The sequence below is a fragment of the Gallinula chloropus genome (genome assembly GCF_964237585.1).
Source record: "Gallinula chloropus genome assembly, chromosome: 2".
Taxonomy (NCBI): Eukaryota; Metazoa; Chordata; class Aves; order Gruiformes; family Rallidae; genus Gallinula; species Gallinula chloropus.
In genome coordinates, this window is record NC_140086.1 from 45,626,222 (window position 1) to 45,639,563 (window position 13,342).

Consider the following 13,342-nt stretch of genomic DNA (forward strand, 5'->3'; position numbering starts at 1 on the left):
TAGGGGTTGACCTCCTAGGAAGCAGCACTGCAGAGAAGGACCTGTGAGTCCTGGTGGACAGCCAGCTCTCCATGAGCCAGCAGCGTGCCCTTGTGACCAAGAAGGCCAATGGTATTGGGGGGGGGGGGGCATTAAGAAGAGTGTGGCCAGCAGGTCAAGGGAGGTTCTCCTTCACCTCTACTCTGCCCTGGTGAGGCCACATCTGGAGTCCCATGTCCAGTTCTGGGCTCCCCAGTTCAAGAAGGACGGGGAACTACTGGAGATAGTCCAGTGGAGGGCTATGAGGATGACTGGAGCATTTCTTGTATGAGGAGAGGATGGGAGAGCTGGGGGTGTTTAGCCTGAAGAAGGTAAGACTGAGAGGGGATCTCATCAATGCTTATGAATATCTAAAGGGTGGAGCTCACAATGATGAGGGCAGATTCTTTTAAGTGGTGCCCAGGACAAGGGGAAATGGGCACAAACTGGAACACAGGAAGTTCCACCTGAACAGGAGGAAAAAACTGTGAGGGTGACAGAGCACTGGGACAGACTGCCCAGACAGGATGTGGAGTCTCCTTTTCTGGAGATTTTCAAAACTTGCCTGATGCTGTCCTGTGCAACCTGCTCAAGGTGATCCTGGTTTAGCAGGGGTGTTGGACTAGATGATCTGCACAGGTTGCTTCCATCCTCTACCATTCTGTGATTCTGTGAGGAGTACCACAAGACCCCTTCTTAAATCACTAGAAAAATTATACTTTCGGTACAGCTTTCTGATAAAACAATACAAACTCATATGAAAACACAAGGGATTGGGAGGAAGACCAGATTGCCTGAAATTATGTTAATATTTGCAAAACTGCTAACAAATACTTGTTTTGTGCAAAGGCAGTCAGAGCAACCTGCAATTAGTCTTACTGGCTAAACAGTCACAATGCACAATTCTTGATCTTAATGATATCTGAGTGATAAGGGAAAAGGTCAGATGCTTTAAGAAAAATAAATTACTGTTACTTTTGCTCAAAGAGCTACCAAACAAATTGTGTACAGGAACTGCAGTTTAGAAGCACATTTCTGCTGTACTTGACGTAGTCAGATGACATTACTAAAGAGCATGGCTTACAAAGAGACCTGCTGGTCAAACCAAAGAGCAAGGGGCAACTGCACAAGCAGTGCAAGCAGGAACAGCTAATCTGGGAAGAATATGGGGAGTCTGCCTGGTTGTGTAGGGATGGGGTCAGGAAGGCCAAGGTGCAGCTGGAGCTGAACTTGGCAAGAGATACAAAGAATAACAAGGAGGCCTTCTGTAGGTATGTCACCTAGAAGAGGAAGGTGAAAGTGTACCCACCCTGATGAATGAAAACGGTGACCATGTCTTAATAGACAAGGCTATTCTTCACTACAAGGCTGGTGAGGCCCTGGCACAGGCTGCCCATAGAAGCTGTGGCTGCCCCCTCCCTGGCAGTGTTCAAGGCCAGGTTGGATGGGGCCTTGAGCAGCCCGGTCTTGTGACAGGTCTCCCTTCCCATGGCAGGGGGTTGGAACTTGATGATATTTAAGGTCCCTTCCAACCCAAACCAGTCTGTGATTCTGTGAAAATGAAATTACACTTGTAGTTAACTAGCAATTTTTTTAGAAATATGAACTACAAGAAATAGAGATGTTAGGCTTGAGTCAAATTTCTACTAATCCTAGCGAAAAGCTTTTTAAAAATAACATTTCCCACTGAAAGTACAAAGATTCTTGTGTAACTAATGCTGGGAATGGTGCTTATTGCACTAAGAATGCAAGTCAATTTCTGCATTTGGTTCTGATGGATGGACCAGATACACATTATGGAAGTATGAAATAAAGAAAACACCACTTCATGGCTTGTTTAATAAAACAAACTAGCAACACGCTTCCAAATTTGTCTCACTCAGTTATTTTTGTCAAAGGCATTATTTCACCCCAACATAATTTAACTTCTAATTGTCTAATGTGGGTTCCAAAACTGCAGTTGCTCGACACCCTCCTGGGACAGCACTTGCTATCTGCGGTGGCAGAAGCCAAGTCTGTACTTTCTGGTCCAGGCCACAAAGTTCTACTTTCATTCATCATAAGAAAAACATTGTCTTCCTTGGCATCCTACTATTATTCTTCCTATTCCCTCATGCAGAAGATTGCAGGTACAGGCATAACAAACTCGGTAAGCAGGTAGCTAACAAGCAAAGCCTTGCAGTCTTGCTACCCAAAGTCAACGTTGAAAACCAGTTTGAGATCCCCACATTTTCACAAAAACATCTGGTTGCTACTCTGATCTATACATATTACCCTTCCTGGGCTGGTAACTTCTGAATCTATTCAAAACGTTTTTTCTCAAGAACACACTAAGTTTTCCAGGCACGACAGCTTCTTGCCACATCTATATTCATAAAATATAAAGGCTGCTGAATTTGGCTCTGCTTGAAAGATGACACATTCTTTGTAAGAACATATGTAAGCTACTTAAAGTGACTGTGCATGCCATTATTGTTTCTCATAAGAAAACAAAAACATTACAAAGAATTCTCGTTTTAAAAAGACAAGTTTACATTTGATTTTTCCTTCCTAATGCTGTAACAAGTTCAGACAGTTGGGTAGTAAAAAAACCCAACAGACAAACATAAGTTTGGCCACTTGCCATTTCTCTATAGTATTAACTCTTAAGTGATAAAATAAACTATCAAGAACTAAGAAAATAAGCAACAACTAGCAAAGCTCAGACTTTCAGGGGGGATTGTTTTAGAATAATTTTGCATGGTAAAAGGAAAGCTCATAAAGTCTGCCCTTATTTTCTTCATCCACAGAGATTTTTATTTTTTTTTTTGGTGGAACTCTCATGGCTTCACCTTCCTCCCTCCCCTCATCAGTGTTTCACCTGCCTCAGCAAACTGAAGAACGGTTGGCCCTTCAAGGTCATCTCCCCCTGAGAAGGAGGAGTATTTTGGAAGGAAACATCAATGGTTTGGGTTTACTATCAGTTTATTATTCAAATTCAGCTGTAATTCAATCCCAAATCTTAATCTCAGGCCAACAACAACCAATTATCTTGGATCAGATTACAAATGCTAGAGGATAATATCCTTCTGCATTTTACGCAAAGAACTGCTTTGATGATAACTGCAAGAAAATGAAAGACAATCAAAAATACAATGTATAGAAAGTAATATTTTAGAAGTTACAGGCAGAATCTCTAGATTTTGTTTCAAATATTGTTAGTGGCCTCTGACATAGTAAGGAAAGTTGTCTGTAACTCAGAAAAGCATTATTTTTTCTTCTGCGTCATGCAATCCCCATACAATCAGCAGATGTTGACAGGAAAATGGGCTGAGTTTCATTGTTTCGGGGTTTTTTTCTCTCTCTCAACTGCCCGTATCTCCTCTTTGCTGAAACAGGAGATTTCATGGGGAAGCTGCAGCACTGCATACAGGAAAAAAAGCTTGCAAAGGGTCCAAAAGCTCTTGCATGTGATGCTCAAGGCATCAGCTTGACTGATCAGAGACCTGCTGTTATGGGGAGTGCATACCTTTCAGCCTCCCCTTTACATCTTGTGTATGGAAAGAAAAGGTTCTGGACTTGTGGCAAAGAGCCTGATATCCGTTAGAGTGAAACCTCAGGAGGCACACAACCAGTATTGTATAGCCTGAGCAAGCTTTGGTCTTCTCTCCTTGCAGGCCTGTCTCTGATATGGTTAGCTTGATTACAAAGGCCGAATTGCCAATCACTTTGCAAAAACACCCGTCCGTAGTGAGCAGCTTATCCCAACACAGGGACAAGCTGCTGAACGCAATTTTGACCCAAAATTGTCAAAATGGAGAGAGCACAAAGATTTCTTCCACCCATGGAGTGAGTCATTCCGAAGCAAGACCCCCGTGGCACCACATAAAACCAGGAAGCGCGTGCTGGAAGGAGACGCTTGTTTCTGGGGTGGTGATTCATCACAGTGACCACAAGGCAGCCAAACCACAGTGGTTGGTTACAGAGAGGGGTCAGGGGAGCAAACAGAAAGGAATTTTTTTTTAAAAATGAAGCCAAAACAAGGGGGTTTTGGATGATGTGGACGTTGACACAACGTAAAAGTAAACAGCGGCCAAACGAAGGCGTACTGTCCCGCAACATGAAAGGCCTAACGGGGAATGGCCCGCGCTTCTGGAAAGATTCTCCTTTACCTCTCAAATGGAAGGAGAACATCAAACTGGTCACATTTGAAATTGCTCCCCTTTGCCTTAGCAATGAACTTATAGGCTGCATGTCTATGGGATATCCAAAACGTTGTGACAGCTCCTCTCCCAGCAACTAAGTTACTTCAACCCTCTGCATTAATCTTCAGGCTCCTTTGCTGACTCACTTGGATTTGCCCTTTGAGAAGTTCTTTACTTCTGTCACCGAAGTCCGAAACAGCCCTGGAAACAGCGTGGTTTAGAAATACTACTGGGCAAAACAAAGGAGAAAGAAAATCTAAGGAGAACATCAGATTAGTGAGACACCCGTAGTATGAACCTAAAAAGAGGAAAGCCAACAGCAGTGTGCATTTGTTGTGCTGACACTTCACATTTCTGGACTAGAAGCAATTAGGTGGCTATTTATTTACATTACTAAAATTTCAACCATTCCAGCTGATATTTTCCAAACCAAGCACCAGTTTTATTTTGGTGATGTGAAACAGTATGGCTATTCTAAGAACAAGCTGTCAAAAATACATTTTGCCCTAGATGAAAACGTATCCCCAAAATACTATCACAGCAACTTTAATTATTATCACACTTGTGCTTTGGAATAAGGATTGGGAATTGGAAGTGAAATTTAGGCTGTGAAGTTGAAGTATATTCCTAAATTATGCCCTGTTCTGCATCTTTCAGAAATTTTAGCAAATGCTCACAGGGTAAATGAAACGGCAATTTGTCCTAAAGACTTCTAACTTGCTCAAGTTCTCACAAATTTTCACAATGATGACAAAGGCATATCCCAGAAATGGCTTATCTTCTGCCAAAACAACAACATTTTGAAGACACTCATTAGAATTTTTAAAATATACTTTAGAATAGAGTAAGGTATTTCCCCATAGCCTTTTTCTCATAAAATGCTAATGATTTCTGACTCATTTTCTGAAAGAAAGAATAATCATCAAAGAAAGGAATTCAGCCAGAGGCAGACGTTTAGCCTGGAGTATTTCAGCCTGGGAGTTAGAGTCTAACAAAAAAGGTGAGCGGCCAAACACAAGGTTTTGTAATGACACATGTGAAGCTAGGACAAAAAGAATATTAGCTTATTAGCAATGTTGCAAATCCATTTCTACAGAGAACACAAAAGCCTTTAATTTTATTAAGAAGACAGATCATTCAGTGTCAATTTCTGTCTGTATTTCAGAAGAAACAAGAGGATGCCCTCATACTAGGTAAGAATGATGAAGTTACTTCCTATGCATAAGTAACCCAGGAGGAGGATACACAACACAGAAGGCTTGGTAAGTTCAAGTCAGCACGCCTGTACAATTTTCAACACAGCAATTCTGAAAAAAGTTGGCTAAAGGCATTTCTGATTCCCTGGCGTTACTTTCTAGTGAGTCTTCAAATTCTGGGAAATTCCAGAAGACTGAAAGGATGATGATATTGCACTAGTATTCAGAAAGGTCAAACAAAGTGACCTACAATAACTGGAGACCAGCTAGCTTGACATCAGATCTAGGCAAAGTGACTGGAAAAATAAGCAAGGAATTAAGGTCAGAAGTATAACATGCCATTCCACATGGGTGGCATTTTGAACAGGTAGCATGCAAGTGGCCATGGGCTGCAAGCCCTCTAAAGCTCCAGTGACAAGCTGTGAGACTAGCTTTTGCCAACACTTCGGGTGAGACCTATAACTGTACAACTTTCTTATGAAAAAACCCAACCATTTCCACTCTCAGCAATATACCCTTTCAGTGGAATGCAAAAAAAATAAAAAAGCCATTTTTTTTCAGAGAACTAATTATGATGAGAGTTTTTGACTAGCAGAGAATCGTCATTGAGTAAGAGCAGTTCCATCAGGACTGGAAAGTCAACACTCATGCTATTAAAGGGTTTCATTGAGGACATAAAAATACAAAGTTAAAAAAATAATATAAGAAACTGTACTACAAATTTGAGTAAATTTGTGACTAAAAGAGGATAGGCTTGACATAGTGATCTGCACTGCATGGTCAGCTAGGCATACTTGGATGAAGCAGACCCGGATACCGCACAAATACTTCTCTGCGTTTAGACAGAGGAAACAAAAATGGCAGCTGGAGAGTCAGAAACTGGATCTCAGAAAACATCTACAGAAGTTATGAAATCACATTTGACAAATACTTCAACATGAAGTCCCAGCATAATGCTCTGACCAAAGCCAAACCAGATTCAGGGACAACCATATCCTGGGGTGTACCAAGCACAGCATTGTGAGCTGGTCCAGGGAGGTGATTGTTTCACTCCACACTGTGCTGGTGTGGCCTCACCTCAAGTACTGCATGCAGTTTTGGGTGCCTCTTGTACTGAGGGACACAAAGAGCTTCCAGAGCAGGGCAGGGCAACATGGACAGTAAAGGGTCTGAAGGGGAAGTCTTATGAGGAGAGGCTGAAGTCCCTTGATTTGTTTGTTCAGCCTGGAGAAGAGGAGACTGAAGGAAGACCTCATTGTGGTCTACAGCTTCTTGACAAAGGAGAGCGAAGGGGCAAGCACCAATCTCCTCTCTTTAGTGACCAGTGATAGAACCCAAGGGTACGGTATGAAGCTGTGATACAGGAGGTTTAGGTTGGATATTAGGAAGAGGGTGGTCGGGCACTGGCACAGGGAAGTGGTCACAGCACTGAGCTTGACTGAGTTCAAGAAGCATCTGGATGCTGCACTCAGTCCCATGCTCTGACTTGTCTGGCCCTGTGTAGAGCCAGGAGTTGGACTTCATGAAACTTATGGGCCCCTTCCAACTCAGGAGATTCTGTGATTCTGTTACACAGGCCTTGAGCGTGTAAGGAGGCTGCACAGTGAGCTGGACCTGGCCAATGGTTTTGATGAGATGAAAACTGGAAATACAGACAGGGTAGCTGTCCTTGTTCTTAAGGCCATGCTGAAAAGTTTGAGAGGGTGTAGTAAAAAGCCATGCAAATCATTTGAAGATTGGTAAAAATGCTTTAAAAAGACTTAAAGAGCTCAGTCTTTGAAGGTCTTCTTTTTTTTTTTTTTTCCAGTTTAGTTTATGAAAGTTGTGAGGGAGCATGAGTTTGCTATGCAAGTGCCAGAGAGGGAAAATGCCACATACTAAAGAGCTCTTTAATCTAATGGAGAAAGGCTTTACAAGAAACAAAAGAGGGGAACTGAAGCCAGACAGATTGAGATTTGGAAGAAAACACAGTTTTAAAAATCTGGAGTGGAAATAAGGACAAACTCTCAAGGCAAACGATAGATTCCCCCATCTGCATGTTTTCAAATTAAGACCAGAGGGGCTTTCTGAAAAATAAGTGGAAGTTCATATGTGCTCAGAAACAACTGGTCGGATGAATATAGAATAAATGGTTGAACTTTGAAATCCTACAGACGTGTCCACACAAGTCAGTTAAAACCCCATACTGTTTCTTTATATTTAAACCCTGTGACTCCATTATCTCTCAAGAAATACTGCTGAAAGGTGGTGCTGTCAGTCACTTGTAACTAATTTACATGACTCCCACCAGTTCTGTTTAAGTGAAGTGCCCACTGTAGTTATGCTTCACGCTCGTTTCATGGTTGTGTTCTATTTGTCCATAGTTGCTGTCACTCACAATTTCAGCACTTACCCTTCTAACTGATAGGCTGACTTCAAACCAAAGAAAAAATAACAAGAAAAGAGGTGGTTATAAAGAATGGGAAGAACAAAAATAAATAAATAAATAAATCATCTGCACATCCATAAATTAAACCCTGAATTGTCCTACAACCCTCTTGGAAACACCATTTCCCCAGGTGCTGCTGGAAATCAAGGAGTTGTGAAGAGTCTAGATGGAGGGCGTTTAAACCAAGTTCTTTATGCCTAACATTCAAACACTTTGATGACTGAGACATTATAAACCATCCCATTTATCTAAAATGCAACATTAACTCAAAAGTCAACCACAACAGTGTTAAACCCAAGTCAGGCAAAAAATACCATGACTATGAAGTTCAGCTGTACCTGGGCCAAATACACACATGTCAGTATATACCTTCACACAGCAGTACCTGTACGTATAATGCTTCTTACCTGAGGGAATTCTAGCATCTGCGATACACTGATGCCTCCAAAAGCTAATGGCAGATCTCTCTCTGTTCTGCAGTCGACACAGCCTCTCAGCTAGCCCACCCCTGCAGAGAATAAAGGAATGCTCAATTTTGCCAGGAATCAGGATTCAGTTTTGCCAGGAATCAGGATTCAGTTTTGCCAGGTGACAAGCCATAGGACAGGTGGAATATGCATGCTTTGACCCTCAGAGACAGAAACATATGGTAAAACTACATTCTACAGATTAGTTATCCTAATTTTGATTCTCCAATGAATATACTCCCAATAAAGGATACACTTAGGGTCAATCAATACACATGGTAAAACATTGTCACTATCTGGGTGTCCAGAATCTTCATGTTTTGAGTCCTGTCTCCAACAAGAGGGCTGTAATGAAAGGTTCCCCACTTTTCTTTGCCTGTATGTGTGTACCCCCTGATAGAAACTACAGACAACTGCAAATTCAAAACAAATGAGTGTAACCACCAGTTATAACAGGTTGGGTTGGTTTTTTTCCTCACAGATTTGTTTGTCTGTTGGCAAGGAGTGATCACAAAAATATTCTTTTACCCATACTTGACCCTATGATTCATTTCACAAGCTGGGTCAAGTGTGCAGTTTCAGTGGTCTGAACGCTCTCCAAGATGAAATTAATTTAGCATTCCCAAGGTGAGGAGCAGAGGAGTGGCATCTAGCACAAATATGTTCAAGGTAACACGAAAGCAATTCCTATCCCTGGATTCAAAGCCAGAAGACACAATTTCTCACTTGGCAAACAAAAGACAAATATATTGGGAGCCATCTGTGGGCTACTACAAAGAGCTCTGGACTACTATGAGAGAAGCTGAGTATTTTTCTTTGGCTTCAAAGAAGTTATTTGCAGAAATATCCACTTCATTCTTTCCTTATAGTGAAAGTTTTTTTCCACAACAAGTACTACACTGTATAGCAATAAAATTTCTACTAAGTTGAAATGTGTCGTTGGATTAAACTGCTTTAGGAACCAACTGAGATAACATACAACCACCTTATGCACACTAATAGAATTTTTTATTTCAGGGGGAAAAAAAGCCAAATAGCTTGGTAAAGCTCACATGGGAAATGCAAAACTGGGAGGAGTCACACCTGTGGAAACAAAGTAGCTAGAAAAGCTAAACAGCACCTCAAGCAGGCTGCAAAAATCTCTTGTTTGGTTAGCAATTACTAAGCAATTTCACCAGCACACAAGGCAACAGGTTCTATGATAAGTAGCTGGCAGCCTCAGCTGAATTTCTGAACAACTCTATACTTCACAGAACCATAACTATCACAAGCATTATTAGATGGCATGGCTAAACACCTCAGTAGTAAAGATCACAGAATGAATACTCTGAAACGTAAGAGCCACATTTGACCCAGAATAATCCATAAAAGTTTTGTAGTTTACATTACTGCATCTCTTCTAAGGCTGCTGTGGTTCAGGCAAGGAAGAGAGAAACTCAGACACTTTCAGAGGAGGAAAAAAATCCCCAAACCCCCAAACTAAGGAACACACACATAACAAGCTATGAAATCTGCTATACTAAGGAGGAATACAAACAAAAATATCCAGGGAAACTTGGGTTCCAGTGAACTTCCAGATAAGCTTGACAAACTTGTCCAATCCTGCTTTCAGCATGGAGTTTTAAGGTGCAGGTGCAACTTGTACAGACAAGGTGAACGGAAACTTTGGTACCAAGAGCAGGACAGTGAAGCACAGAACTTCATATAGGAGAGTTTATTCTGCTGGTAACACCCTCCTCAGCTACATATCGCCCAAAAGTGGAGCACTCTAGCACTACTTCACCACACTTCTGCGTGCGACAGTTCTACAAACTCCAGCAACCTGCCCAGTTTCTCTTCTTGCTAGGGAACCATCCTTGGGTGCAGCTCTAATTCAGCTCGGCTGTGCGGTCTACCTGAACCATGCTGCAATGAGTAGATGTCAGCTCAGCTAGACTTAGAAACGCATCAGGTAAAAGCATTTTGAGTTTGCTGGCTTAATTCTTGCAGGCAGGAGTCTGCAACTGACCTCCATGGTTGGACTACAGCAATACACAATACACCTAGCAGCTCAAAATCTTGTTTTGCTGAAAGAAAACTGTTCCTCGGGCCTGTTCTAAAACCCTCCTCCGTTCCCTGCACAGTCAACAACGTCTGTTTTCTTTGTTCAAATAATGCTCAAGAGGCTTTCAGTACCTGCACAAGAGAGCAGCTATTACTGGCTCAGAGCCTAAGGACCCCCTTTCCCTGACCAGGGCCATGGTTGTGCCCAGTCCACCAGTCCCTACTCTTCTGTTTCACCCATGGCAGGAGTGCTCTGTAGCACGAAGGAAAGCAAGCTCCTGCTTCCAGGCCTGCTGCACACACCAGCAACATGTCATTCCTGTTTCCAGCCTGAGACACCTAGCAGGGAGGGTCCAACTGACACAGCTTCATTACTAATTACCTAACCTTGTCTGTATTAGGATAATTGTTATCACAAAGGTCCATGAAAAGTAAAACTCTGCCTTTTCTTAGCAGCTCTTTGTGCTAATAAAATTTACTGATGCATTAATCATCATCCTTCCATTTACATTCCGAATGCAGATAAATATAATTTAGACAGAAAACATCATAAAGCATTTTGCATCTGTTTGTTGTAAGAATATGAAATACAACCAAGAAAACATTTATGAAAGGTTCTCAGCTGGTCATTAAAAATGTTTGGGTTTTTTTTTAAAATAATCTCTCTTTCATATATTGTGAAATTGGAAAATAGAATTCAAGGACATGCCATGCACAAAAGGAATTTCTATGGCAAGAGAGTTCATAGTTTAAGGTTTGTTTCTTTTAAAAGATAGAATCAAAGAAATTTAAACATAAACACCACTTCAAACCCATGAGGATCAACCCCTTTTTTAGCTCAAACACATACACAAAGAGAAAAGGTGCTTTCTCTTACATACCCTGACAGATTTTATTACAATGGCATTTGAAAACTAATTCCTTCTCATAGAGTACAGGTGCCCAAACTGCAGAAAACACGTGTGTATGGGCTGTGAGGTACTGTGAGCTACACAGTCAGAGTCACTCCTGGCTTTGCAGATGAGAGATACGACAGAGTTACACAGAGCTTACGCAAAGCAGAGCCTGGTATTAAGCAGGTGCTGGCCTCAGTGTAAGAAGCAACTCCATGTTTTGAAAAAAGCTTTAATTTTTTTTCCCAATTGCACATCTGTGGATTGTTAAACAACTAACAAGCTTTTATATTCAGTATACTCTGGTAGTTAACTGGGTTTACTGGGACCAAGTGTCATTTTCTCGCATAGATTTTACCATATGGAAGTAACTTCTTGCATATTGTAGTGATACAAGGTACAGATGAACAATATTCACTTTTCACTGTACACACATTATCCCTTTGAAAAATCCCCTGGCTTTCCTGGCTTTTCAGGGTGCAGAAACTGGCTTAATTTTGCTAGATTTGAGAGGTTTGTTACCATCAAGGGTGGAGACAGGAGTCTACAGGACCAGGTCTTGGTTAATTCTGCAGTCTGTACTTACTTATGCATCTAGGCACTTTGAGAAACTGAGACAGATATTCAGTTCCCCCTTTTGCACTGACCTTATGATGATGCATTTAATTTTCCTCCATGATGAACCCAACATCTGGGGGATGGAGATGTGTGTATACAATTGGCAAATCTATTTTGATTAGTAAGGTACAATTTCTGTAATCAAGGGAACCAAAAAAACTGTATTTAATAATAAAAACTGTAAGCTGAGATGCATACTTTGCTGACCAGCACTTCAAACTTGTCCCCAAAATGTTTTAATACGAGCAAATGGAACGCATTTGGCAAACAGTTACTGCAAAGGCTCTTCAGTGAAGCCAAACTGCTCAGATACAATCTCCACTGCCCACAACCTTTTTATTTTTAATCATGAAACTTTCAGTACAACTATTTTGTTCCTTTAAATCCCTGAAGGCGGACAGATTTAACAGGCAGCAATCCACGTCCTATTTCTGTACTAGATCTGAGCTCGCTGAAATACTGTATTTAAAAACAACACGCTGCCATTACTGTCCGTGTTCAGCAATATCCACGTGAAAGACAGATTTGTTGACCATAAGAAAGCTCAGCATCTAGAACAACAGTTCAGTTTCTGGTGGCTGCCCCTTTCCACAAACTTCAACAGCAAGACTGATGAGTTTTGTGCCACCATGTAACAACCGTCACGAAAAAGGTAACACCAAGACTGATCTGTGACTCTCAGGCTGCTGGTCCCTAGCTTCCAACTCCAATGAGGCTAACAGTAAAAAAAAATTTAAAAAGAAAGAGCATTAGTGATTAGGCTGTGTTTTGAAAAGGGATTTTCAGTGTTTCTAAAGTGCTGGAGATCTCTGTGTTTATTTATGAAGGTTTTCATACAGCTGGGCACTAACCCAAAATAACCCCACATTCACAGAAGTTTGCTCCTTTCCAGACTTCATTTATATTTAAGAACAGTGAACATTTAAGCATCTCATTATTGAGGTGTCTCCTTATATCCACTGTACTCAGGACTCCAGGTATTTCAAAACACCACAGGTTACACAAACACGTACACATCCCCGACTCAGGACTGGGCGATTTCCCTCTTTCTCTCTTTTCAAAGCAAGGACAGAACTCCTGTCATACTTCTGAGTTAACTGGTGAAGTAACTGATGCCCACAACACTCATCTGTCTCATTCCTACTCCATGGGGTGCTTGCTAAGGTAGAAAAAAGGACCTCTAAAGAATGCAGGCATTTAATTTGGTGGCACTGTGAATCCATCAGCCAGTATCAGTGAGTTTACAACTTGTGAAAGAATAAGCCATGCTGAATGCTGACAGGCACTACCAGGTGCCCCTTCAGTGTACAGAATAGCACAGGCACGTATAAAAGATGTGACTGCACATTGGCCACACAAGCACAAGCCTCCTCTATAGAGGCCCACCTTCTCCCCAGGGTAGAAGAGAAGCTGTTGACTTCATGAGCTAACAAGGGATCAGAAAAAGCAAACTTAGCTTTACAGGTCAGTGCCACTCAAGCCCTGACTCAACAAC

General features: G+C 41.5%; 1 protein-coding gene across 1 annotated transcript in view; it reads right to left on the minus strand.

Moving 5' to 3' along the window:
• Window positions 1-13,342, minus strand: part of SPIDR (scaffold protein involved in DNA repair) — a gene marked incomplete at its 5' end in the record, with an annotated part of 210,869 nt that overhangs the window by 137,884 nt on the left and 59,643 nt on the right. The window contains one exon of the mRNA XM_084279909.1: window positions 8,234-8,334. Coding sequence (XP_084136035.1) covers window positions 8,234-8,334 — 101 coding nt within the window. The remainder of the gene's footprint in view (window positions 1-8,233; window positions 8,335-13,342) is intronic.